The 27,547-nt window shown below is 40.6% G+C and overlaps 1 protein-coding gene across 1 annotated transcript in view; it reads left to right on the top strand.

Annotated features, from left to right (window-relative positions):
* Positions 1-27,547, top strand: part of LOC128255574 (uncharacterized) — a 72,125-nt gene that overhangs the window by 27,886 nt on the left and 16,692 nt on the right. The window contains 7 exon segments of the mRNA XM_052985238.1: positions 957-1,090; positions 1,160-1,438; positions 1,510-1,702; positions 3,157-3,281; positions 3,348-3,566; positions 4,285-4,426; positions 4,502-4,577. Coding sequence (XP_052841198.1) covers positions 957-1,090; positions 1,160-1,438; positions 1,510-1,702; positions 3,157-3,281; positions 3,348-3,566; positions 4,285-4,426; positions 4,502-4,577 — 1,168 coding nt within the window.

The raw sequence follows: 27,547 nt of genomic DNA, 5'->3' as shown, positions 1-27,547 counted from the left end.
GGCTTGGCAACACTTGATGGAAGTAGGATCCATATCTGGTGACTACCATATCCGTTTTTCTCCCAGATAACACATTATAAAAGATTGTAAATGTATAAAGCAAACACCTGCATTCGCACTGAGCCAAGTCGTTCAACTTTCTTGAGTAGTAAATCTTACAAAGTGCTGATAAATGCTGAAAAAGCAAATAATTTGGTAATAATTCCAATAAATTTGTCGGAAATAAAATCATTCAATCAGATCTGACAAATAGATAAAACCGCCTCCTTAGCTTCTGTGTTTGTAGCTCTACTCGCAATAAATTCAATTGACCACAATGAGTTTGTAATTTTCGAAAAAGAATAAGAAAAGAATTCCACGTTTGATTTGAATGACCCTTGAAAATCAAATTATTTTCAAATATAGACCTTGTTGACATACATCATCCAAATTCAGTAAAGTCATGATGTAAAAGAGTAAACAAATAGACCGAAAATCAGCTGTATTTAACTTTGAACTCGAGCCATGATTGATATCAGCCGTCGTAACCCCAAACCATCTAATTAGTCCTAAACGGACCGCGATAAGGAGCTTATGGTTTTGGAGAGGCATTCGCTCTCGCCCTCGAAATATAAGTCGCAAAACGAAGGGAGATAAGTGAACCGCACACGGTTCGAACCGGATGGAATCGGTTTTGCTAGAAAAGCCGAAAGCGAACCCAGTCGAACGCCAGTCATTGTCGAGTGCCTACTCCTTGAATAGCAAATCAAATGTATAAAATATTTCATAAAATTTGGTGGACTTTATTTTTTTTTCGATTTGCTCGCTCGCTGATTAGATAGCTTCAAAGTGAGTCTTTGGGGATCGTCGAGGCAGTAGTCATTCTGTGAAGGCGGCGTGTGCGTGATATTCTTAGAACTAATACACAAATAGCTTATACAATCTAAATGTTTTCATTTTCATTCCATTATTGATAGCCCTACGAGACGAACTCGAACAATTCCAACTCAAACACGGCACGCGACCTCAAACAAATTCGTCGCAGTGATTCGCGCCCAAATTCGCCGAGTTCCAGCCAAGGAGCCATTGAGAATGGGCACGGCCAGTATCCGTAAGTGAATTATCCGGCAGCTATCCTATGAGTACTTGTTACTAATGTGTCTAAATTTTCATTTTGCAGTTGCTCCATTTGCAAAGTGCTTTGTCCATCGAACAAAATGGATTGGCTGTCCACAAGTGCTGAGCACATGAACTCCCATGCCATGCACTTTCCCTGTCTCAAGGCCAATGCCGTAACCAGTAATAATAACAATAATAATAATACCAATAACAACAACAACAATAATAACAACAACGAGCTAAACAGCAATCGCGTGCTGGCCTGCAAGGACTGCAAGGATTACCTGGCCAGCCAGTGGGAGTCAATGGATGCGGAACGGGTTCCCCTCGAGCACAGAAGGTTCTTCATTTGAATTCCATGTATTCCATAGCTTGAACGGATCTAATTTGTCGTTTCCACCTCCCTTGCAGATACAACATTCCCTCGCCCATGCTGACCTCCAGCTCACCAAATGGATCTCGGCACGGCGCCATGAGCATCAACACTCCGCCCTCCACGCCATCCATATCATCCTCGACGCCTGCCAGCACGTCCATCTACTGCTATCTATGCGGACTGCACTCGGACCTAACGTTAGCCAGAGTTCTCTATGCCAGCAAAGAGGTAGAGTCTTCAAAGAGACAACTAGATATAGTAACAGGCCAAGAGAGTTTTGTACAAAAAATTGGAACAGACAACGTGCTATCAAATTATTAATTATACAAAACAGCGATGCGTTCGATGTCGTAAGGCAGCAGACCCTATCTCGCAGAAACAGAATAATGCTCAGTAGACACACGCATAGCGCAAATTAACTAATTTAACAAATGTCATTTACCTTGTATGAGTGTGTGTCGACCGCTGTTTGAAAGTATTGACCGATCTACATTCAAAAATGGATACTGGCACTGCCCTATTTCATAAAACCGCGGTCGGCACACACACACACTGACAAGTTTAGCCATGCAAATTACTCACACAAAGAAGGGCGAGCATGTTTTATTATGTGTGCCGATCACCGCTATAATATATACTTAAATTAAATTGTACATTGCATAGGAGATTCGTAGATTCATTCCTAACCGAGAATTGGTTTAAAAAAATGTATTGTGATCTATCAATTTTAGGAAGAGGGAATAATTTTTTTCCTAAAATGAATGTCTAAATACTGTGTAGCCAATTATTAACAAAAGCACGTTATTCAAACAAAATTAATCAAATTAAAACATAGAAAAATTAATGAAAAATTAAAAAGGGACAAAAAAGTACAAATTTTTTCAAACAATATAATCACCTTATATAAAGTAAGCGCCCATTTTTTTAAAAGTTAAGAACTAATACTAAATTTGTAGAGAAACAATCAAGCAAAACAAAAAATATCTCACCATTAAGCCATGAAATACCATTAAGGCACACTTTTCAAACTATTATCAGTCATTGTTGGGCTTAAGTAGGAAAAAGACTTTTTGGTATTAAGAGATTAGTTTGTGTTTTGGCTCAACTTGCAAGACTTTGACTTATTTTTATAAATGCGTTTGTGTATGCATAATATTTGTGATCGCTTGCCAAACATGTAATTTGCTGATAAGCTAAGTTATTTTCCTGTTGCTCAATGAAGGCAATGACTGCGCTCAATCAACATTGATACCCATTTCTGGGTAAATACGTTGTTACACAATATGTGTGCCGATTGTTTTAGATAGCGCTCGCACTGGATTACATTCGGTGTAGATATCAAAAATTGTTATCTTTTTTATGTTGTGCATTTATTAGTTTAGTTTAACAATGAAAAGAATAGTGCGGGAAAGACTTCCAACAAATTTTGCTCGTATTTTGGAAGATTCTACTTCCTATGTTTAAAAAAGCGATATAAAATGTTTGGAATTCTTTTATTTTAGTTTTACATAAACATGTAAAATTGTAATTTGTTTTTAGAAATAATGTCAACACATTAACCATTCTTTTTCCAATTTGCGAGTGTGTGATTGTAGTTAACAATATGATTTCATCAAAAAGAAATAACTAAATCTATTAAGAATTCAACTATAATAAAAAAATTTCACTTCTGTTTCTACCAGGGATCGCGGCCGTATTTTCCACTGTTACTGAAACACAATTCACTTCCCAATGCTGAGCAGTTAAGGAACAATTCGGCCCTAGTTTGCACCTTTTGTTACCATTCCATGTTGAACCAGTGGCGCAAGTAAGTAAACTGCCTTTAATCTCATATGTTCAAATACTCATTGATGGGATTTCCCCTGTCCTGCAGGTACGAGGCGCAGAGTCCCAGCGTGAATCCAGCGGATCGTAAATATAATTGGCACGACTACAACTGTCACCTGTGCGGCATTACGACTTACCGGAAAAGAGTACGGGCGCTCCCCGTCAACGAGTTTCCCTTCGTAAAGCACCAGAAAAGTGACGATGGCCTACTGCTAGAGAACGGAGAATATGCGGTGGTCTGTCTGGACTGCTATGAGAGTTTAAGGTGTGAAGCTAAGCAAAGAATATTGATCTTATTTTCACTTTAAAAAAATTGCCAGATTTTGCATTAATACATCCAAATCAGAAATGCAAAAAAATATAACATGATTCAGAATGCTTTTTTTATTGAGTTCACGTTAGTGTTTGTAGGAACTGAAAGATTCTCTGTTCTTAACATGTTGCTCTCTAAATTTAATTTTGAGTTGTTAAATATATTACTTCTAGTTCTACTTTTGCATACGTTTCCCACGTCTTGATAAACAACGATTAATTTATATTATAAGATATGAAATTAATGGAATTCGATCCAAACAAGTTATAACTGGCACCCACCATTTAAATCCTCTTTCTACCTCGATCAAAACTTATGGAATCCGAACTGATAACTAATTCGCAGGTCGTATACAAAACAATATCACCGATTTTCAGATAAACATAGTGTCATAAATTTCTATTCCCCAATATTGAATTGGGCTTGTTTAATGTTTTTATTAAGTAGTCTTTTGAGCTTTTTAGTTTGACTAAAACGTTTTTAGGGAATATTGGCTCAATTTTTGTTTCATGTTAATAGCGAAAAAAAAAAACAGTTATGTTCGGTAAGTACTGGTTTGCATCACTGATAAGAAGTTCATTGCTTTTTTTGTGCGCATGAAAGTGAAAACGACCAACGCCTGTTCTTGATATGATGGTATTACTAATTAATATTTGTTTCATTTGTGTAGACAACAAGCCTCGCAACACGATCGCTTCGGGGTGCCCATTTCCAGGCGGGCCTACAACTGGGTACCTCAACCACCTCCACCGGAGGACAGTCCCGAATCCGCAGTGGCCCGTTTGCCCTGCGGCGAGCGCTCCGATCGCATTGTAAGTATCTATTCAAGTTTCAGTAGCTGGGCAATGCAACCTGACCCGTGTCCATGTGCCAAATCTCGCCCCCAGCTCATCAGCAGTGCCTTGAGGCCCGTGCCAGGGAAGAAGACCACTTCGCCGAAGCAGTACGACAAGTCAAAAGAAGGTAAGTGACTCTGCTCTCTGCTGGCGGGGAAAACCGATCTGATTTCGCCCGACTTCTGGTAATGCGAAACGACAAGCCTGCGCCCCGGGGTTAGAGGGTTCAAGTGAAACCCAATTCGCGTCAATAAATTTCAATTGGTTTCACTTAACTTTGAGTGTTCGGCGTTGGCCGCTTTGCCCGGGCAGTTCAATAATAGCCTTAGCTTGGCTCGTTTAGCTTTCCAAAGCGGTATATTGGTCACTGGTTTGGGTGGCAAAAGTAGATTGCTTCGCAGACTATTTTGCATTTTGCCACAAAAAGAGTTAAGCATTTGTTAGGAATCTGTTCACTTGCCTGTGTATTTTAAAACCGAGATTTTAAAACTCCCAACTTCGATAGTAACTTAATCAAAGCATTTTGTGTGGTCACAAACTTTAATATTCCGAAAAAGGCGAGGTAGTTAGATTTCAAATATTATTTCTTATATTAACAAACACATCTATTTAATCGTAAAATAATAGTAGCTAATATGTAGAATGATATTGTGGGTACAAGTCAGGTTCCTCATATTTTGGAATTAAATTGAAAATAGCAAACTAATTTTTCAAGCAGATTCATGATTACTCATTTGTCTATTCCCCATGTTCAATTTTTTTGTATACCTATATCATGTTTCGTCCCTGGCACTCAAGTGTCCTTAATCCCACATGAATACCCATCATGTACTCTGAAAAATCTCAGCAAAAGCTTCTCTAATTGCATTTACCCAATACAAATGCAGAGGAAAAACTTCAACCTGAATAAGAAATCAACTGATTAAATGCCCAATAACAAGCTAAGACCACAAGGAGGGTTTCATGTACTAGCTGTTGAAATAAATATTGATTTTTTATGAATTGCAATGGGGCTGGGGGTGGCAGTGAGTGCTTGCGCCCTCTTTCCTTGCTTATTTATGCAGCAGCAATGGCGTCGGTAAACTTCTTCAATAAAATGCCAAAAAGGAAACATCATAAAAATAAATAAACAAGAGAAACCACAAGCACACAGACGGTCCCTCTATGTAGAAGTGTGTGTATAACTTTGCACACGAATTTTTATGCAGCCCACCCAGAACAAGCACATCGAACGAACGAACCACCCACTCAAAACCACCTACAAATGCTACTTCCGACAACAGAAATCCCCCAACGAAAGGAGAACGAGAATGAGAACGAGAACGAGAACGAACGACCGACCGAGCAAGCACAAATAATAAAAGCAACAGCATAAAGTATTTCGAATTGAATTACTCCGTGTTATCCTGTCAACCATACGAAAACACTCAAGACCATTCAACATGCCACACACTTCCTGTCCCGTGTACACCCACTGTAGCCAGTTCCCCCGGGAAACCGAGACCCCACCACCCATCACCCACCATCCACCAACCACCACCCATCACCATTGCACCCACCGTTTAAGGAGTTGGCATCGATTTGCAAAAAGTATATTACCACCCGGAAAGAGAGGAACTTTGCCCCCTCCCGTGCTGCCAATAAAATGAAGTTATGCTCTATGGGGTTGGGTGGTTGAGTAGTTGAATAAGTAAACATAAAACCACTGAATTTACGCTTATTGCACCCGCAAACATTTTGTTTAACACAACAACAGGCGTCGTCGTTGTGACTCCCTTTCTGTCTATCATTCTTTCTCGCTTGCGCCCTCAATACCGCTATCTCTTTCTGCACAGTGGGTTGTGTGGGTGTCATTTCCGGCCTCAATTTCAAAAGAAGCTCAAATTTCCACACAATTTTCCGGCTTCGCTCTTTGCCACTTTGGTTCGTCTCGTTTCGTTTCGTTTCGTTACGTTACTTTTCGTTTCGTCTCTTTTCGTTTCGTTTGCTCTCGGAATGGTTTTTTGCACCACCAAGTTGGATTTTTCTCCATCCCCCCCCACTCACCAGCACCCCATCCCGTAAGAAAACCCCAACCGTTTTCCCCTCTTTTTGACTGACAGCCGTTTCCTCGTTGCCACTTGTTCAGTCAGTCACTCAGCAAGGACCCAACATCCAACCCCACCACAACCACAATTCTGTTTTTGCCGCCTTTGGTTGTGCTTTTTACTTTTGCCACATCTTGTTGTTGCCCAAGTTGCCACCTTTGCCACAAAAATATTTCAAGCACTCACCACCCCAAACCACCGTCCCCCCCTTTTGTTTCCGTTTTGCGTAGAATAACAGTTACATTATCCTTTTTATTGCCACACTTTCCAGACACGAATGCCAGGACGAGACTGAAAGAAAAGTGTGAACGAGACAGCGATTACGGGCAGGGGCGTAGTTCGTGCGAAGTGCTTGGGGTAGGGGGTGAAAACCAGGCCCAGACACAGACATATTTGGCTTGTGGCAAGCTACGACCTAACCCCCCCACGACCTCTTTTCCATCGCTATTTCAGTTTATTGTGCTCGACCCCCTTTTGCACACTTCCATTTTCTGAACTTCCAGGAAATTGTGGGCAAAAAATGTGCATTGCATTTATTCTTGCTAGAGCTTGGCTGACTCGAGTCGCAGTAAATTGTGGTAAACACGAAGCCAAGTGTTTGGAGAGTATTTACTCGGCTGTGGCCCACAGTGGTGCCGTCTGCACGCACAGTGGGTCGCATCGCCATTTGCATAATTGGCAAACATGATTGCAGACAGAGGAGTTTGTGCATGATGTATATTCAAGGGGAATTATGCAAAATAAAATTGACTTCTAGCCATAGATTATGGTGATTTTCTTTACCCGTGAATATTCAATCAACGGTGGGTGTTTTTTTTTTTGCGTTAACTACGCGGAAAAGTTGCGAATTTGAAAATACATTTTTCTACAAATGTTTACTCTTAATACTTTTTATAGTGCATCATTTTAATTAAGTCTACAAATATTTAAACTATTTAATAAAAAAAAATTTTTATTTTGATAAGACCATAGATTATTAACTTCCTTATTAAAGTGCCCCTTTTAATTTACAATTTACGTTAAAATAAACATTCTACATTGCTATAAATGGTTAAGTGCAATTTTCACACACACGCGTTTAAATGTTACAAATTTCGCCAATTGATTCACATGCTAAAACGGTTTATTGTCTTGCCCATTTCGACAGGACATTTTCCATTCCGAGCAACACGCTTTACATCTTTGTTGGTATCGCAGTCTTACAACTTCATCCCTTTGTAATCATCATCATCTGTTAGCAGCAGCTGATTTATCCCACACACCCACAGCTAAAATATATGCATATGGTGGTGCTCGTGGCTGTCAGCACATAACCTCAACTCACTTACAAGGGATTCCCCTGCGCTTTCGAACCCCTCCCCCCTCCCCCCATGCCATATCTTCTTCTTCCTAGTGCACACATAAAGCGCTGATGTGGCATGAAAAAACATATAAATTCTGCCAATCGATGAAGATAAAATACATTTTGTAATACGTTAGCCCGCCACCACATCGCCCCCTTCTTTATCTGGGACGTCTGAGGTCAACCGTTTGAGTGTGGGCGTCTTTTGGGAGTCAACGAAGTGTGCAACGTCAACTCGCACACACACAGGCGCACAAAAAGGCATTCCGTGTGGGTGTGGGTGTAAGTGAAATTTCAAGTGGCGCTACCAAGGCAAACTTCGGCATTGACTCTTAGTGCGCCACCCTCCACATATGCTTGTGGGTACAGTGGAACCTCCTCAATTGAGTTTCTGAGAGTTTTTGAAACTGTGGACCGATTTTTTTACAGAGCATAAAACTTTTAATTGTTTATGAATGTATGTACATCTTTTGAAGGATGAAGAAAAACTCTGCTTAGTAATGTACGAGTTGCAAACATTTTGAAAAATGATTTTGAGATAAAGAAAACTCCATTCAATGAAGTGACAATTGCAAGAGATTTATAAGTTTGGGTTATAGAAGTTCTGCTGTATATCTGAGGACGAGTGTATGGAAACCCTTTAAAAGCTTGTTGTTGCCAGACACATAAACGTTTAGCCCATAAACCCTTGATGTATGGAACATAAACACCACACTTGCAAGTGCCACTCATTCGGTGGTTTCTGGGGTTCGGGGTTCCGGGCAGCTGGAAGCAGGCGGGGTTGGGGCTTGGGGCTGGAGTATCCGAGGTATCGTGGGGATTGTGGCCCTGGTGTCAGTGGTTAGTGGTGGTGGTTGCTTGGCAGCTAACTGCTAACTGAAATCCAATGTGTGTCCGGATACAGGCTTGGGTTTGGGCTCGGGTTCGGGTTCGGGTTTCGGGCTTTCAATCCTGGGTTCTGGGTCCGGCAACCGCAATGTCAATAAATATGTTACGCCTGACTCGTCCTTTTTTCCCTCCAAGAGGGCTGTTGTTGGTTAGCAATTTGGTTAAACATATTTATTTGAGGGTAGTGGCCGGTAGTTCATTCCGTTCGGCACTGACTGTGTTTTTATTTTGTTCAATTTTGGAAGGAACATAGAGTTGGTCGTAACAATTTCTGTATTTACCAATTCAATTTGAAGGCATCAATTTGTTTCCGACAATTGCAGACACAGTTCAGTAAAAATATTTGCATTCTCGTCTGCCTCAAAATAAATTGTATTGCATTTATAAGCACAAAGTTTTCATGTTCAAATTACATCCTTTGCTGCCGTATTAATGTGAGGGATTTCTGTTAGCCAGGCTTATGAGATCTTCGTTGGCTGGCAAAAAGTTTTTGCCGAAAGATAACCTTATTGTTGCTCTCTTCTGCAGCTAATTCCTGTGCAGCAACTTTTTGGTTTTTCTTCGTTACTTTTTTGTTGCCAAAAATTGCAGTCCCAAATTTAATTAAAAACTTGACAACAACTAAGGACTCACATACTACACAGACAGACTTGGAGTTTTATCAACCCCCAAAGTGCAACTTTGAGAAAGAATGGGAAAAGGAGGTGAAAGCCCCAAGACACGAACTGCGCGATTTTCTTTCTTCTTTTATTTTGGATGTTGTTGTTGCTTCTGTCGCCGCCATATTTACTTTGTATTTGTTTACATTTTTATTGTGTGCTTTAGTGCACGAATTTAAATATTTGCCAGTTGCTCCTTGCTGAGGACCAGAAACAGAGGTACAACCACATTTTGTATGGCTCAAATTTCGCTCATGCTGATGCACAGGGAAAAACATTGAATATTTCTAGGACCGCGGTTTTTGCTTTTTTATCTTAAAAAGTTCAGAGAGCGGCAACCGATTACATTTCGATCGCCAAAATAAAAACCAAAATGAATTCGAAAACTATTAAAAAAAGAATGGGAAATAATTTTATTAAAACCAACTAAATGTTTTGGAAATTAAAAATAATTCCGTATTTCAAAATAATTTTTTAACAGTTTAGGCTTTAGAAAATAGAACATATAACCTTACTCCCATTTGACTTGAAAATAACTTATTTTTTAGTGCACCATTGTTGCTTCTTTTATTGCACTTTTCACTTGCTCCTCCCTCGCTCCATCTCCTTTCGCTGTCTGTTTGTGTATGTGTGCTAGCGCCAAAGTGATTTACTGTTATAAATATTTGCTTGTGAGCTTTTTAAGTACTTTTTCTCTTCGTTTCCTTTGGCGTACTTTGGTTTTTTTTTCGGTTTCGGTTTTGTATTTCTTCGTGCCGGTTGCTTTGCACTTTTTTGCCACGTTTGCTTTGGCATTCATTCCCAGTTTATTCAGTTCTTCGTCAGCGCCTAGTAACTGTTTGCTTTATGAGCTCAGACCAGCTTTTGCCGTCCCTCACAGCACCCCCTTTTTCGCCCCCTTTCACTTTGTTTGCTTGTTTCTGTTGCATACTTTTCAGCGTAATTTTATTGAATCGTGTTTACCCTTATGTCGACTAGGGTTTTGTTTGTGTTTTCCTTTACTCATTTTTATTACCCGCCCCTTTGCTCTTTGGTTCTTTTGGGTTGTTTTGGTACACGGAAACAAGTATTAGTTTTTCGATATTACTGTTTGAATATTTTGGGAAATCAGTCAGCTAGTAAAAAATTTATTATATTTCTTTAAAATAAAAAATTATACATTTTATTTCTTTTCACAAACAAGATTTATGTTTTTATAGGATTTATCAGTTTGTATATTGACATATTCTCTAAATAAATGGCGGAATTATTAAGATATTCTCAATAAAAATATTTTTTCTGCGTTTATTGTTGTTTTACAACGCACGACATATCTAAATGTTATTAATTATATATGTTTTATTTAAAACGTATTCATTTTTTATAATAGAAAATTATTTCTAAGTTTATTTCCAAAATTTTTTAAACAATATTTTTCAGCTCAGCAATTAAAACATATAAATGTTTTGTTAATTTTAATAAATATCACCTGTTTTACATTCAGAGAAAAAAATTAATTAAATTTAAACTTTAAATTACCTTAAGTTTGAGCCTTTCCAATGGATTTTAAGAGAAGTGTTCTGAAGGTAGATTGCATAAAATAAATTTTTCTTTTAAGACGATCTTCACTTATGTGAGATTTTCTATTAATAAGAGTTAATTTTTTTATTTACTCTATGGTTTTCTTTGAGAGCTACGCAACACTATATTTCCCATTAGACAATCTCCACTGTGGTTGCACTGCTGACTCCTCACCTCTCCCCGGGGGAATCATTTTGCATTAACAGAGCAAATAAACCAACTTTGTTATACTTTCGTTCATTTCATTTCGTTTGCCTTGGCCGTAGGTGAAGAATGGATGGGGAAAAAGGTGGGAAGGGCTGGAAACGGGGAATCTCAGGGGGGGAACTGGAGGTAGAGGGATCTAAAGCTATGGACCTTGTTTGCTGTTGATATTTCTGCTTCTGCTTTGGTTTCTGTTTCTGGGCTTTTGTTCTGCTTGGGTGGGTATTTACCCTGTTTCGCTGTTATTTGCTTGTGTACTCCCCCCGTTCTCGCCACCTCATCCCCGCTTTGTGTGTGTGTGAAATTGAATGCTCAATTGAGCACTTAATTAGCAAAAACAGTTTTTAATGACGACACGAAAGCTTTTATGCTTTGAATTCTGTGTGCAATGGGGTCCAGTTGGTCTCCACTGAGAAAAACCACATTGGTGATGAACAGAGCTTAATAAGAGGCTTGAAAAATTTTACAAGTGGCTCTATTATGACATTCTATATATCCTTAAATAAATATTAATCATTTATATAAAAAAAATAAAAAACAATATGATATAAGATATGAATTTTTGACAGTTTCCCATTTTTCTGCTTTTTTTTGTCGATCGTGCGATTTATGAAACAATTGCTTTTAAATTTAAAAGTATTCAAAATTTTCCACATATAATTAAATTTATAAATTCTATGAATGTTTATGAGTTGGGCTGGAAATACTGTATATCCACGGTGGTTGGTTTTCTTGTTAATTTTCAACTTTTTTTTTACATCGCCCAGTCAAAGGTTGGGGGAAGACCCGTTTATTTTTAAGCACGTGTCGGCTTCTTTTCTCCACTCACCCACTCTATCTCTTAGTACCATTTTTCTCCTCTTTCGCTTACGCACACAAATGCCTGCATGCGTCCGGCATAATTGTCGATGTGATTAATGTATTTTTAAGTGCATCATTTTGAGCATATTACGAGTTTATAGGGGTTAATTTCGCTCCCCTGAGCACTTTGCATGCCATTCAGGCCCCTTTGGCATTTTAATTGAATTGTTGCCATTGCTTTGCCCGCTCACGTTGTTTCCGATTGTTGTCGTTGCTTTTGTTGGTTGTTTCTGTATGGTATTTATTACCGCTTCCTTTACTTTTCTTTTGTGCTGCGTTGCGCCGCCTCACGATATTTTAATTAACGCTCATCTGGTTAAGCGAAAAAGTGTTAACATTATTTCGGGGCAGGGGAGAGTACACGGTAAACTATAATTCTCTATGATAAGTTATTCTAGATTTACTTATCTTCAATCCTTTAGGAGTTCTGTAAAATGTAAGATGTGTGAATCATGAATGATTTAAAACTTCAACTTATAATGAATATTTTATCTTTAACGCATGAATGGTAAAATGCATTTTGTCTTAAACTTTTAAAAAATCAATAAAGAGAAGGTATTAAAAATGTAATGTAACAAACTCTTGAAAGACTTTTGAATTTCTGAGCGTATTGCAAGTTACGTAATCTGCTGCGTATTTTTTTCAGCCTTCGTTGGCAAGTATTCCATCCCCCAAAGTTGTATCTCGAACTGCGTAAATCCGCTTTTCTTCAATCCCTTCCCTTGCCCCCGAAATCGAAAGACAAACATCAAGTGGCATTGGGATACATCATAAAATACTTCAGTTAGCTGATGATGATGATAATAATGCGGATCCTGCTCCTGGGCATTCATGGGCCCTTAATGCATCAGTGGGCAACAACAACATTTGCAAATTCAATTGAATTGATACACGCACCACTTGTTAACCATTTCGGCCTGAACGAACCACCCAGTCACTAACCATCCACCCATCTATGTATCCCAGCAGATATCCTGCTATCCAACCGTCCATTCATCCTTCTAGCCATTTGCTACCACCACCCCTGCCCCGTGCGGTCGTCTTATTATTGGTTTTACATACACATCCGTTCCTCAAATATCATTAGAAGGATACGCATACGCCTCCCATGAATCCAGGATTGCAAGTCAGTCAACAATGTGGGAGGGGGGTGGACAGAGGACAGATTGACAGCGGGTGTGGCAAGAGGAATTGGTGGTTTGGCACGCCGGGTTATTTGAACAATGGCTTAAGGGCCTATAAAATCACACAAGGGGTTATAAATCCATTTGCAAAACCAAAATCCAAAAATATCCCAAAGCCAAACAAGGAGCTTACCTCCACCTTTGCCCTCTTCCTCTCGACCAAACCTCGTCCTCAAAAAGGCCTATTTTCATGGTTTGGTGACATCACATACTCTTATATATGCATGTAGTTACTTGCCCCGTTTTTAAACCTCCACCTTTGCCCTCTTCCTCTCGACCAAACCTCGTCCTCAAAAAGGCCTATTTTCATGGTTTGGTGACATCACATACTCTTATATATGCATGTAGTCACTTGCCCCGTTTTTAAACCGAAAAAAGTTTATGTAAAATGGGCACTGAGCTCGTGACTTGGATGATTGATCTCCAAACGGAGAGGAATCAAATTGGGTAGCTCAATCACAAATTGCCCTGAAATGTATGCTAGGGTTTTGTGAAAGGTATCTAGGTGTTATTTTTTGGTAGGAAAATGTAAGAAAATTTAGAGAAATCGTTTTCAAAACAAAAAGAAAAGAAGATTTCCACTTAAATCTAACATTTTCATATATTTCTGAGAGAATTCTGATAAGAATACGAATAATCTTGTTCAAGCAATGAGAAATATATACTCTTAATAAACTTTCTAAAATGTGTGGCTACAAGAGACATTTAAATCCAGAGTTTTAGCACGACATTGTTCTACATAAAATACTTATATTAAAAATGGTTCCTGTACCAAACATGTTTGATGTTTTTCTAGAGAAAATATTTAAATGGCAGTTTATCTCCTTGCCTCCCAGATTCTGTCAATCAAAGTTCATACTTTTATGAAAAATAATCGTTCATTGTCATACAGAATGTTGTTTTCCCCTTTTTTCTTGGGCTTTAAAAAGTTTTCAGAATGGCGGAAGTGGATAGAATGGCGTTGCCATGGGGGTGCTTTGGATGACACAAAAGTCGTCTATGCTGGGGGTCTTGAATTATCCCCCTGCATCAGCCCTTTTGACGACTTGCTCGCTTATCCGGCCCTGCACCTGAGCTATTTTTGCACTTTTCACATTTGCACCGAACGCACAACCCCTTTCACCCGTTCGTACCCCTTTTGCGTTGCGTTTTGATGGAGCGCGTAGTTTGGCCATAAAAGTTTCGCAGCTTGCCAACAGCAGCAGCAGCAGATTTTTATTAGTTTTTCACGTTCTGCATTTTCCGCGCGCGCTTTTCACATGCCGCTGGAATGCCGGAGCCAGCCGAAGCTCGGTTTATTGTTATGGCAACATCGTAAAAATTTATCATGCTCTCGTAGTTGGCAAAACAACAGCACCCCAACCACAGACACAAGAAGAATTCCGTGCAAAAAAAAAAAAAAACCAAAAACAATAACAACCACACCCCAGAACAACAAAAAAAGACCAATAAGAACAACACAAAGCAGAGTTATCGCATTTTTATGACAATTTGACGACGACTTTCATTGCAATTTTTAAGGTGGCAAACCATTTCCTTCGAGCGCCAAACAAACCCAAGTAGCGCACAAAAAATGGTTTATATCTATATCTTCATACATTTACGGACTAATAGTCTGAAAGTTGTGATTTGTGCAGCATGGCAGCTGAAAGTTGCTCCTTTGCTCATGGGTACTGAATGTTTAATCATAACGAAAAATTGTAATGCAACAAAAAAGAAGGATAGTTAAACATGAATTGTTTAACAGCTTAAGGAAGAAGTTTTTACATTTCTAAATAATTTGCTTAATTTGGCAGACATAGTTAGACAACTATTTAAGAAAATCTGCTTGAATGATTTACTATAAAACTAAAACTAAAAATATTTAAATCTTTTCAAAAATTTATAATATAGTATAATATTCCTGTTTCAAAGTAAAATGTTTTAATAGTACATTAATAAAATAAGTTGCCTTGCTTGAAATTAAAAGACCTCCTTTAATTAGAATTTTATTTGGTTTTTTAAATTGGAATTTCACAAGCAGTGCAATATTAAACTTCGAAAAGCAGCCAAAAAAATTTTTGCGAAATAGTTTTTTAGTTTCTCAGTTCGATTTTTAGTTGTTGGCAAATAAGAAAAACTTGACTGGCATTTGAAAAGTTAACACCACAGCTAGAGAGGGAAGAAATGGGACAGGTATATATAAAGAGAGAGATGGAGAAAGAAAATTCGAAAATAGTCTCACATTTGAACTTCGAGCAGGAAACACTAAAATGCAATGCCAAAAGCGACAGCAGCAACAAAAACAATGTTACCAATCGACTGGAGAAGTGCAGAGAGTGCTTACCCCCATTTCTCCCAAATAGAGAAACCTCCTTCTCTCACACTCTCTCTCTCTAATTCTAGAATAGAGCAAATTTCTCTCGGTTTCTCTCCGGGAACCCCACGCTCAGCGTATTTCCCTCTCTATCGGCCTCTCGCTTTCTCTCTGGGATCAGGACTCGCCACCCTGGCCACCTGTCTAATCGGTGTTTGTTAGTATATAAATCTAAAAGCTAATCCGCTTGTATTTCCGCTTGGGCGCTGTGAGGTTAGACCGGAAATTCCGCTCTACATGCAGAATGCAGCACTAGAAACGGCAGGACTCGTTTGGGGGGTGGGGGGTGGCTCAGCCCACCCACAAGGACGGAAACGAGGAGAATCCGAGGACGAGGACGAGGACGAGGCTGCGTTCCGCCATTCTAGGAATATTGACGCTGGGTGTCGACGTCGGAAGTTGTGTTGTGCGCCGGTTGTTGTTGTTGCTTGTTTAGGGATTTGTTGTGGCAGCCACCGTACACTTGCTCACCCTAAATGGCTCTGGCCCCTCTCGTGCAAATATTTTTGTTTAACTCGTGAAGAGAGGTACCTCTGCGTAAGTGCACCAGCTCCCAAAGCTCTGACGCCTGTGTCAAGGTATCGATGGAAAGCCGAATTCAGGAATTTTGTTTTTTTTTTCGCATGCATGCAGAGCACTGAAATAATTTTTATTTTTAATTTTTGTGTAGACATTTACGAGATCGTAGGTAAAGGGCCAAAATAAGCTTCTAAAAGACTTTAAAAAATGTTTAATAACCGACTTTAAAGCTAAATATGTGTACGAAAAGAGTTATAAGTCCTACGGAAAACTGATTTGACTAAAATAATTTAATCGTGCTAAAAATTCTAAGAAAATGTTTTTGAGAATGAGAAATCAAAGAAACTGATTATTTTTTAAGCGGTAACATAAAAAATACAATTTTAAAAAACGTTGTATACAAATTCAAATAAATGTATTATTGTAATTTTATTAAAAAATACTGCGTATAGAACAACAACGAAATTTTGGTGTTCAATTTCTTCCAGTGCAATTATCTGTGTATAGCAGATTGCTTCGCTTGCATTGCTGCCGTTGCTGCTGATGTTTGCTCTTGCCGTTGCTGTTGCACATTGCATGTTGCCGCTGTGGCACGGCACCTAGCCACTTAGCTGTAGCACTCGCTCTCCTGCTGTCTCTCTCCCTCACTTGCCCACACGCTCTATCTGCCTCTGTTGCTCTCAGCTGAAGGATACGAAGGCATCGTATCCTGGCCGCACCATTCGTGTGTGTTTGGCTCGGCTGGAAGATGGCCTGCCAGTTGCTCCTTGAGCCCGAAACTGCAACCAAAACGGGGCCTGGTTGGGACTGTGGTGATGGGGTATGTGCTAGGGTAATGCTATGGTGGTGCTGGTTTGAATGTGATGTGGATGTGGATGTGGTGCATCCAACGAGAGCAGGAGACCCAACCACTGAGAACCGAGAGCGAGAACTTGAAAAGTGAAAAACTTTTGACTGTGGCTGCTCTTTGGATGGGAATTGGCATGGTGCAATGGGTGGTTTAGTGGGTGTTTCAATGGGTGGCTTAGTGGGTGGTTTCCGAAGCGGTGACTGCGGGACAGGTGCGGAGCTTGTGCTGTCAGTTTAGCACAAAGCCATATCCGTTATGAGCGGGCGAAAAGAGCAACAAACTGAGCGCTCAGCCCGGATTTGCTCGTCGGTTCAAAAGGGCAAGTGAGGTGCAAAAGAGGTGGCACACACACTCACACACACACGCACACACACACACAGCTATCTAGAGTGGCAGATAGAGACAGGTGGCGGGTGAGTGAGAGAGAGGGACTGCTTTTGACCAGTGGCCAAGTCCGAAGCGAAGGCTCGTAACTAATAACCAAGTAAATTGATACGTGACCCTGCATTTAAATGCCATTATTGCCTACGCCCCCAGACAACCTCTCGAACCCCCCACCCCTGGTGGCCCAACCACCTCCTCTCCTCCTCCCACCCCCCCCCTTGTCCACCCGGAGGTCAGTCAAGTGAGTGGAGGTCCTGCTCTTGGGCCTGCGCTTGACTTGCGACCACCTCGTAGCCTCACAGACTCACAATCTCGCAGGAAGTGCGGGAAATCAAGCGAGGAAAGTGGGGAGGAAAATCGGAGGGGGGAAAATGGTGGAGGAGTCGGTCGACTCTCGACTCTCTGCCAATTTGTGATTGGAATTTTTGATGAGCCCAACTGACGTATTGATTGACTGACTGTGCACACAGGACAGCACACCGCAGCATCCTGCTAGCATGCAAAAATTCTGCCCTCCATCTCATCTCACTCAAAACCCACACCCTTGGACCCCTCACGTCTGTCAGCGGCAGAGGAAGTAGATAAAAAAAGTTATCCGAATAGTACGGAAGCCGAGGCAACTACAGTCACATAAATAGAGGCATTTGCTTAAATAAGAATTTCATAAAAATCTGTAAAATATTTATAAAGAATTTTAGTTTATTTCAAAGGTAGTTACATCTAACAAAGAACAAAAATAGCCTAATGGCTGCCTAAGTTTATTCACCGCTAATGGATAAGAATAGAAAAAATTTTTATTTTTTCCCTACTTGATATCAATATACGAGTATATAGACGATTGAATAAGCTATCTAGGAATATTGAAAACACTTAAACTTCACTGCGGTTAAAAATATTTAAAGCTAAGTCTAAATGGTTTGGAAAGTTATTTATGAACCATGTTTTATATTTCAAAGTTCGACTTAACGAAGTTGTACTGTAAGAGCAGAGAGAAAGAGAGAGGTACAGTGAGTAGCCTAACTTGCTTTCTGGCTAGTTTTTTTAACATAGCAAGTGAGAGAAGTAATCGCTACATGTGTATGCTGTGCATCCAGTCACTTTTCAATGCCCACCCATCCGCCCACCCGCTGACCTCAAGGGAAGTTTGCCTGCAAGTCCTTTTTCCTTTTCTTAGAACAACAATTGTGCGAGGCAAGGCGACTTGGCGAGTTTTCCTCCACTGGCGACTGCTGCTTCCTTTTGGACAGCTTTTGTGCTACTGTAAGGAAGTGTGCGTGGGGTTGTGTGTGTGTGTGTGTGCCGAAGGAAATGGCTGCGGAAATGAGCACGGAAAATTGTACACACGACCGGAAACTTGGAAAAGTTTCGTTGTATTCTCAGACAGTTGCAAACAGACCTTCCCATCCCGCATTTCCCCTTTCGAGCTCGGCTGCTGCGACTGCCCGCGGGTATGATTAAAGTTTTCCTTTTAATTTCTAACAATTGTGTTTCGGTTTAGATTTGGGTTCTCGCTTTCCTTCCTCCTCCTTTTGCGGTCTCTTGACTCGGTTGCCCTACGAACCAAAGAAGTGAGCATATTGATTTCTTGGGAATACTACATAGAATTGGTTCACTGCAAACTGTAATTGAATGGGACATGGCAATGATTTTTGCATTCACTGCATTTCGAACTCTTAAGTACAGTTCGTTAGTTGGCTGGAATTTAGTTAAGTATTAATTGCCAGTTTTAGAATGCAATATAATTCTCTTTGGCAAATATGTTCAAACGATTTTTGAATTGTGAGAAGTCAAGTAATGTAAAGATTTTTTTATTTTGATAAACTTTTTTTTAGATGAGATATATATTCTGTTTTAAATTTAAATTATATTCTGCTTAAAATTCAAAAAGGTTTTCCTTGTTATTATTGTTATTTGATAAATTCATTTATAAAATCTTTTTTATGAACTTTATAAAATATAACATTTAAATATATTTTAAATATATTTAAATATATTTGCAAGGACCATTTCTTGTTTTAAAACCCTATAGTAAAATTAAATGGTTTTTAAGAATCCAAGCCTTTTTTTGAAAAAAAGTAATCGTAAGTAAAATGTCTTATTTTAGGGTGTGGTTTTTGTTTGATAGTTCATTAGTGGGCTTTTTGGATTGAAACTCTTCTTGCCGATTTGCATTCCTCTTTTGGACAGCCGTTACTTGTCCATTAAAAAGTGTCATCATGGAGCGACGGGGACGTAATTTGCTTTCGTTGTCCAATTAACAGATCCACCAATTGCCTTCCGAAAACCGCTCACTCGTCAAGTCATCTGCGGTCGCCTGTCGGAATGCCGGGCATTTGGCACTGGCAAAAGGGTATTTAGACATTTGCCGTCTACTTAGCCTCGTCCTGTCCTCTCACATTTTCCCTTTACTGCTGGCATTTGCCTTGGAGCTTTTTCAGTCCGCGAATTCCTCGCACTTCCGTGGGGTTTTCGTGCCATTTTGAAGTCCTTAAGTCCCCCCTACTCTTTGCCCACAGCTGCTTGCCTTCTCTATCGCACACGGTCGTGCCGTCTCTTTCCTGCGGTGAGTCTGTCTCTTTCGCTGTTTGCCTGTCTTCACAAACTTGTCGCTATGTGGTGTGAAAAATATTTAAGCGTGAAGTTTTAGCAGCGGTTTTCGCTCGAAGGCTCATTGTCGACGTCGTCCTCGGCCTGCTCTTAACCCCCTGTTGCCCATATTGCCCCATCCGTACTCTCACTGCCCCCTTGCGCCACTTCGTGCCCTTTTTCCCACTGACGAACATCGTGTTTCCGCATCATTTTTAACGCCACTTTTGTGTAAGCTTTGCGTTTATTCTACTCTGCTTTCGAGTTCTGAATGTATGTATCTGTGTGTTGTGTGTGTGTGTGTGTAATTTGGCCCTTGTATTGGTGCATCCTCTGGTATCCGTGTCGGTATTTTTGTGGATTTGTTTTGTGTCTGAGGGTGTTTTTCTAAATGGCTTTTAAAATCTCATCGCCAGCGTTTTGTCCTCGACGATGGCAGAAGTGTCTCGAGGCTGCCCACAGGGATTGGAAAGCGGAGGATGGGATGATGGTAGGTAGAGTGGAGTTCAGGGAGTGCAAAGGGCTTCTGCGGTTCTCCCGTTCTCCAGGGGAAGTCACCATGATGATGCGAGGTGGGTGGTTCTCGGTCGAGATTCGTGCGGCTGGCAGTCTATTGTGTTATTGGTTTTGGCGATGACTTTGCTTTGCTTTGGCGTTGCTGATTGTTGCTTCCCTTTCCCTGTCGTCCATTTCCTCTTCCCTGCCTTACTTATCGTCCTTTCGGAATGTGTTCGCCACTAGAGATTTGAACTGTAATTGGTTTTGAACAAGTTCCCATATTTTTGGACAGTTTGGACAAACTTCGTTGGGTGGCAGGGAATAAAAAATAAACGAGAGATCAGTTATAAAGAAGTCTACAAGACTTATACATCTTTATTTCCAAAATGCAGCTTTATGTGCAAATATGGTGACACTAATCGAGAAATTAAATAAAACTCTGTTTCAAAATGATATGAAGACGATCTTAAGCTTTTGTTATCTTAAGTTAATATCTCTTATCACCTAATTAGGCCATTCAAAACCCTTGAACTAATTCTGCTGACCAGTGTAACCACTTAATTCACTGGGTTCGAATGCATCCAATGCATCCCAATCATCGAACGTTTATCGTTCCATCCTCTTCACCATACCAAAATACCCCCTCGCCCTTCCGCAAAGAGCAGGCAATATCCTGGTCATACTCATCCGATTTGGCCTGCTTCACACTGAACAAGGCAATAATTTCTGCTCCTAAGCCCTATTAACCATTGCTAACCGAATGGTGCAGGCAGCCAACTGAAAAGGGGGCAGGATGTGGCAGAGGGCAAAACGGGAAAAGTGGGAGTGTGGGAGGCGTTGCAGGATTGCGTTGACTGAGCGAGCAATTGAATAAGCGGCAGAGGCGCACAAAGAATTCGAGGACAGGCGGAGAGGGGATTTCGGAGCGGAAAGGGGCAGTAAACTGGGCCCAAAGGCAGCACCCAGAAGCCAGGACACGAAGCCCGGTCCCACTCCAAACGATTTACGTCGGCCCAATGATGATGGCAATGGGCGACTGGCAACTGCCGGCAAAGGCCGTGCAAATCCGGAACGAACGAACATATTGACAAATTATCCTTTTTACACGCATCGCCTGCTGAGTTGGCCTCCTCGCCTCACTACACCGCCCGACTGCCGCCGGCTCCGCCTATCCGCCTGTGCGCCTGCCTGCCTGCCTGCTTGCCTGCCACATATAGTCATGTACAGCAGCGGTCCTCTTAATAGCAGCCTATTTGCATTAGGTAATGTGAGGATATGTGTCGTTAAAATCATGAACGGAGGTATATGTATATCTTCTCTTGCGACCTTCGGACCATTAAAACAATAAACCTTTGGCGATAACAATCATCATTTTAATTCACAAATATTCTGGTAAAGCTGGTAACATGTACAAAATTACCGAAGAAGTCGACATATTTAATAATAATATTAACTTAAAGCAACATTAGTATTTTTGTTCTCTGAATTTGGTGTCATTACTAGTTTGGTGTGGTTTTAGGTAAATCAGTATAATGCTCAACTAAACCAGCTTTGATTATATTATGTGTATTAGTAAACAAAGTGCAGGTCACGTTTTTCTGTTTGAACGCGTTCGGTTACTTCTTGCTCTATCTCTCCACACAGTAGGTTGGGTGGAGTAACTAATGTGAAAAGACCTGTAGCCGTAGTTGGGTGGCATTCCGGAATGGTGCTCAAATTCATCTGAAGACGTGGTGTTCAGCTCCTGCGGCAACACGATTAATTGTTCTAGAATCATCAGGAGTACGATCCAAAACGCCAGAAACTGCGAAGCGCGCATTTTGAGCTCAACAAACTAACTAAATTAACCATTGGTGGGAAAACCAATGGAACGCCATTCACGCTCTTATCAATCAATCACATGTATTTGTACGTACAGAGTAAAATAGTTCCGATTAAATAAAATACTATAACATTGTTATCATCACTTGGAGTAGTACAGTATTTAAATTATTTATATACTTGTGTATTATATATAAAGCAAAAACGCAGCCTAGCTAATAACAATCGCAACATTGATTTTTCAGACATAAAAGTAAAATACGCAGCTGTTGCGACAACCTGTAAAAACATCTGTTTAAAAACATTGAAGCTATGATGATTGAAAATATGATGATAACAAACCATTACTATGTATCAAATAACTAAAGAAAAAGCCTCGAAAATTTAAATGCTTTTTTTTAAGTCTGCAACGATTATTTTTTTCGACAATATTTTGCTGACCTCCACTGTATATATAAGGCATTGTTAAATGTGCCAATGTGCTCACACAGTTGTTCCGCTGTCGATGATGCCGCCTGCTGCGCTGCCGTCGTCTCAGCGACGTCGTTATCGTAATCGTTGCTTCGTGTGCAAGTGTGTGTGCACATAAACAGAGCATGAAATAGCAACAACAACAACAACCAGAAGTAGGTTGAGGAAGAAGCATCAGAAGCAGTGGTGCTGAGAACGAAGCTGCATACCAGCCAAATGCTCATCCGAGGATATCATGAAGGCTGCCTTTGTTCCAGAACTCAAACTCACATACATGTCCTTCAGACTGTCAGTGAGGGTCCTTTTTTATGTACCCGAATTTTTGGCACCTCTTTGTTCCTTGGGCATAGGTAATATCATTTGAGCCTGAAGATCGCAGATCCTATCTTTTCAACCCTTGACGCTCAATTTATGCTCAATTTGCAATCAATTCGGATTTAGGGAATACGGGGCGACAACCCGCTTAAAACGATCCTTAAATTAGGGTTTTGAAGGGGATCATACACGCAGGGATTTACCAGCAGTAATAATTTCAATCAATGTACCCTTTTTTTTTCAAATTTAGCAAAAACAGTTTAATCCTTAGAGGTTACGAGAAAACGCTTTAGATAAGAGTTTATACTTAAGATTAAAAATATTTAGATCATTATTTTTCACTTTCAGACTCAAAATTGGTTGCAATATTTTCACACAGTGTGTTGCTCTTTCAGCACAATTGGTTTAGAATATATACCAAAACCAGAAATTTATCCCAAAATCCTATTGAGATCAACCCACCGAACTGGTTAACACACTCCCCAGCCATCAAAATATAATCTTTTGGACCGCTTAGCCCATTGCTGGCCCCACCTACTCTAAAGTCTGCACCACCAATTAGACGTCCCACCGCTCTGTGGCTTTGCACTTTACAACCCACAGTCGACTTTTATGCGGAGACGTGTTTGTTTGTGTTTTGCAATAATTAACTCAACTTAAGCTCTCATCGTCGCCGCCCCAAAAGGTATGCAACAATATTTCTGCAGCAGCAGCAGAAGGACCATCACCCACCCACTTTTGCGCCTTTTCGAAATAACTGGACTCCAGGATGCTTCTGTTGGCTAGCGGCTGCGCTGCAGCTGCAGTTCTGCCAAGGTGTTGAACACACGAACCGCAGGTTTTGTTTACAGCGCTCACTTATTGTTGTTGTTGCTGTTGTTGTTATTGTTGGTGGTGTTGTTTTTGGTGTTGCAGCAACAAAGAGCTAACAACAAAAACAACAAGAGAGGCAGACCTCAACGATGTCGTTGTTATTGTTGTTGTTGCGGTGGCCACCATTTTGCGTCTTCACCGGTTCTCTCTGCTGCTTTCTCTCTTTCTCCGCCGCTCTGGCCCCCAAACTGTAACAGGAACATATCAATTCCACCCCGAAAAAGTGCACCAGAATGAGCGGGAATGGGAGTTGGGGTGTGGTGGTGGAGCAGTTCAGCAGTTCAGAGTGCACACGAATCGAAATTGCTCCACACACAAGCTACAACGTGTGCACTCGACGTACTTTCCCCGACTCTCTGCCTCGCCCGCTCTCTCTCTTGCTCACTCTCTCCGCTGCTCGCTCACTCACTCACACGCCGACGCCGACCGTCGCATTTCTCACTCACCAGTTCTAAGCAGCGGGCGTACACTTAAAAAAAAGAAATGCAGGTCTACGCAATTTTTAAAATTGGATCTTAATAGAAGTGATAGAAAATGAATGCCTTTTAGCTGATTCATAAGTTAAATTTCTCCAAATAATGTTAATATTTAACCAAATTGTAAAATTTCTCATGAAAAGCATGAGATTTAGAAGATCCATTATTTAATTCGAAAGGATGACGTTCTTAGATATTACAGCAATCGTAATCGCAAATGCATTCGCATCTATAATTAAATTATTTTTGCAAAACTGAAATGATTTTTGTGCAACCCAAAATATGTATTGTGATTGTAATTTTTCCGAGGAAAAAAAAAAGATAAGTCCACACAAAATGTCCTTTTTTCTCTCAGTGTACATTCTCTCGCCGTCGCTCTCGTAGGCCTCTCTGAGAGAGTGGCCCGATGGCGCGAGTGCGAGTGTGAGTGCGATGGCGATGGCGTCTGAGTGTGCGGCGGACGTGGACGTCTTACCCGCTTCGGAGTGGAGCGGCCGTCCGCGTTTAGTCCTTTCTCAAACGTCGCCAGTGCCGTGTCTTCGGTCTTTGGTTTCTCGGCTTGCTGGCCCGCTGCTCTCTCTCCTGGCCAATTCGCACATTACTGGATTGCGCGATTAGCGGCTGCCAATTAAGGCGCGTGGTGCTCGAGTCTCGTGCTTGCGATTGTGATTGTGATTGCCAGTGCGTTAGTGAGTGTGGGAGTTTAAGTGATTCAGTGTTTGTGAGTGAGGAGGTGGCCGAGCGAATTGAATTACAATTACAGTTGCGATTACGATTACGATTGAAGTAATTATGGCCGCCACTTGAGGCGTGAGAATTGTGTGGGCGCCCGCAGAATTCGGCTGTCTAACCCAGGCCCAAACCTAAACCCAAACCCAAACCCCTCGCCCATTTGCATTTCTTGGTGGCAGTGCAGCTAGCAAGTGCTAAGCTAACCCCTCTGAACCCGAAATAAAACGAAAAGCGGCCAAAGTTTGCTTTCTGCCCCCCTCAGTCGAAAGGCAAAAGTTTTTGGCGTGGAATTTAAATTGGAAAAGTAAAATGAAAAGAAAAGCGCTCGAGAAAAAGTTAAACAAAGTGCAAAGTAAATATTAAATTAAGAAAGCGAAAAAAGAAATAACACAAAAAGAAAAGAAAAACAAGCGAAGGCGACGGCGAATTTTCGGTGCAGTGCAACAAAAGAAAAAGAAAATCCAGCCAGGAGCAGGAAGGAAGTGAAGTGGAGTGCAGCGAGCGGAAAAGAAAGGTGGAGAAAGCAGCTAGGAGAACGCGTCGGCGGGTAGAGAAAACAACTTCCGCTTGCATCCTTCGTCTTGTTCCCCTTCTTCGCGCTCCTTTCATTAATGCTTTACTCGCGAAAATCTCAACCTTTTGCACGCAGGTCGGGGCATCGTTTATAAAGCCCCCATTCCCTGTTTTATTATTCCGTTTCCTTGGATTAACTCAATTTGTTGTCCCGCGACGTTGGCTGCTCCAACAAAAATAACAAAAAGGAAAACGAGTAGAAAATAAAAAAACAGAAATCGAAGTACAAGTGGGGGAAAACAAAAGGATCCTTACTCAGATCCTGGAGCCAGGATTACGCGTACGCATAGTGCAATCCAGTGCAACCCAATACACACACTTACCGAAAGAAAGAGACCGTGGGAGTGTGCGAGAGAGAGACAGCCAGTGGCACATTTTCCGGATTATAGCCCATAATAAATGATGGAATGGCTACCAAGAGGATTACCCAGCATCCATGCTCCGATACCGATTTGTGGTGAGTCCTTGGTAAAGTCCTTCCAAAAGGTAGCCGTCCTTTATGAGATTTGGATTCAGTTACTCGCTGAGGATCGTTTTACAGTGGCTCATAGCAAAGGCTTTGTGCAAAGTGCTGAAAAAAGGTGGTTTTTTTTTATGTTTTGTAATGTTTTATTTTTTAAAATGAAATTTTATAGATACCAATCAAAATGATTAGTTTCAATATAAAACTAAAAGCTGTTTTAAAACAGTTGTAATCGACTATCATCAGTAAGAATTTAAACCTTGATTGCGTGTCTACAACCCATTGGGAACTATAGGGCACATTTTTAATACTCTGATACCAAACGATTTAAACTTCACTTAACATTAAAAACTCTTGGGTTTTTTGATATTACGCTTTAAAATACGGGATAGGATAGAATAGACGGTGTAAATAAATACAAAAATATTTTTGGCATGCAATTACAAAAAATGCTCAATGACCCCAGACGTTTATTAATATTCAATTTAATGTTTCGATTTTATATTGCTATATTGCTTTTTAAACGCATTTCTCGCATAAACACCGCACTTCAATAAATAGCTTTCAACAGTTATCAACTAAAACTGTGGTCAAACAATTAAATTGGTCTGCTCCTCTCCGACCCTCGAAACCCCTCAAATTCTCACCCCCCTCCACCCTAATCCCCCGCCACCTTGAACAACAATAAAATTTCAATTTGAGCGTCAAAACTGCTTTGGCATTAATTGCCTCTGCTATTCGAATAGTGCGTGTTTCCGAAAATATCTCAACCTCCCCATCTATCCACCAATATAGAATACCATAAAAATAGTAAAAGATGGAAGGAGATGGTTTGTTGCCCAACCAATAAGTTCGTTTAATTTTCATCTATTTATTTTGACATCGAGGCTCTAGGCCGACAATTAAATGTCAACACGCACAACCGAGTCCCAAGAGTCGCATAGAGGAATGATTTTTTCAGGGGATTACCGCTGGGGAGGAAATGGAAATGGGATCGCGTCACTTAGGGCCGGGAAAACAAACATTAACACGAAGCGATCGGAATTGATTAATATGCCGACACGCACAACTGATGGCTGATGGTGGAAATGTCAGATCAAAGTTATTTGTTTTAGCTGCCACGGCAGCTGTTTCAGCCGATCGGATCGCCGCCTCTGTTTATTTTTCCAACGATCTTCGGCGTTATTTTAACGCTGCCATGGAAAAATTATCACCTTGTAAATTGTCTTTCACGAACAACAAATCCCACACACCGAGAAACGAGAACTCAACTCAACACGTATTCGGATTCGATGTGTTACAGCATGGAGGTGTAAAGAAAATCGGGCGAAGAGGAGGAAAATCGATGCATTCTACCAGGAAACACCATTTGCATAAATATTCATTTAATTATGG

This window comes from Drosophila gunungcola (assembly GCF_025200985.1).
Source record: "Drosophila gunungcola strain Sukarami chromosome 2R unlocalized genomic scaffold, Dgunungcola_SK_2 000011F, whole genome shotgun sequence".
NCBI classification, from domain to species: Eukaryota; Metazoa; Arthropoda; class Insecta; order Diptera; family Drosophilidae; genus Drosophila; species Drosophila gunungcola.
Note: the sequence above shows the minus strand (reverse complement) of the source record. Positions and strands in the feature narration are given on the sequence as shown.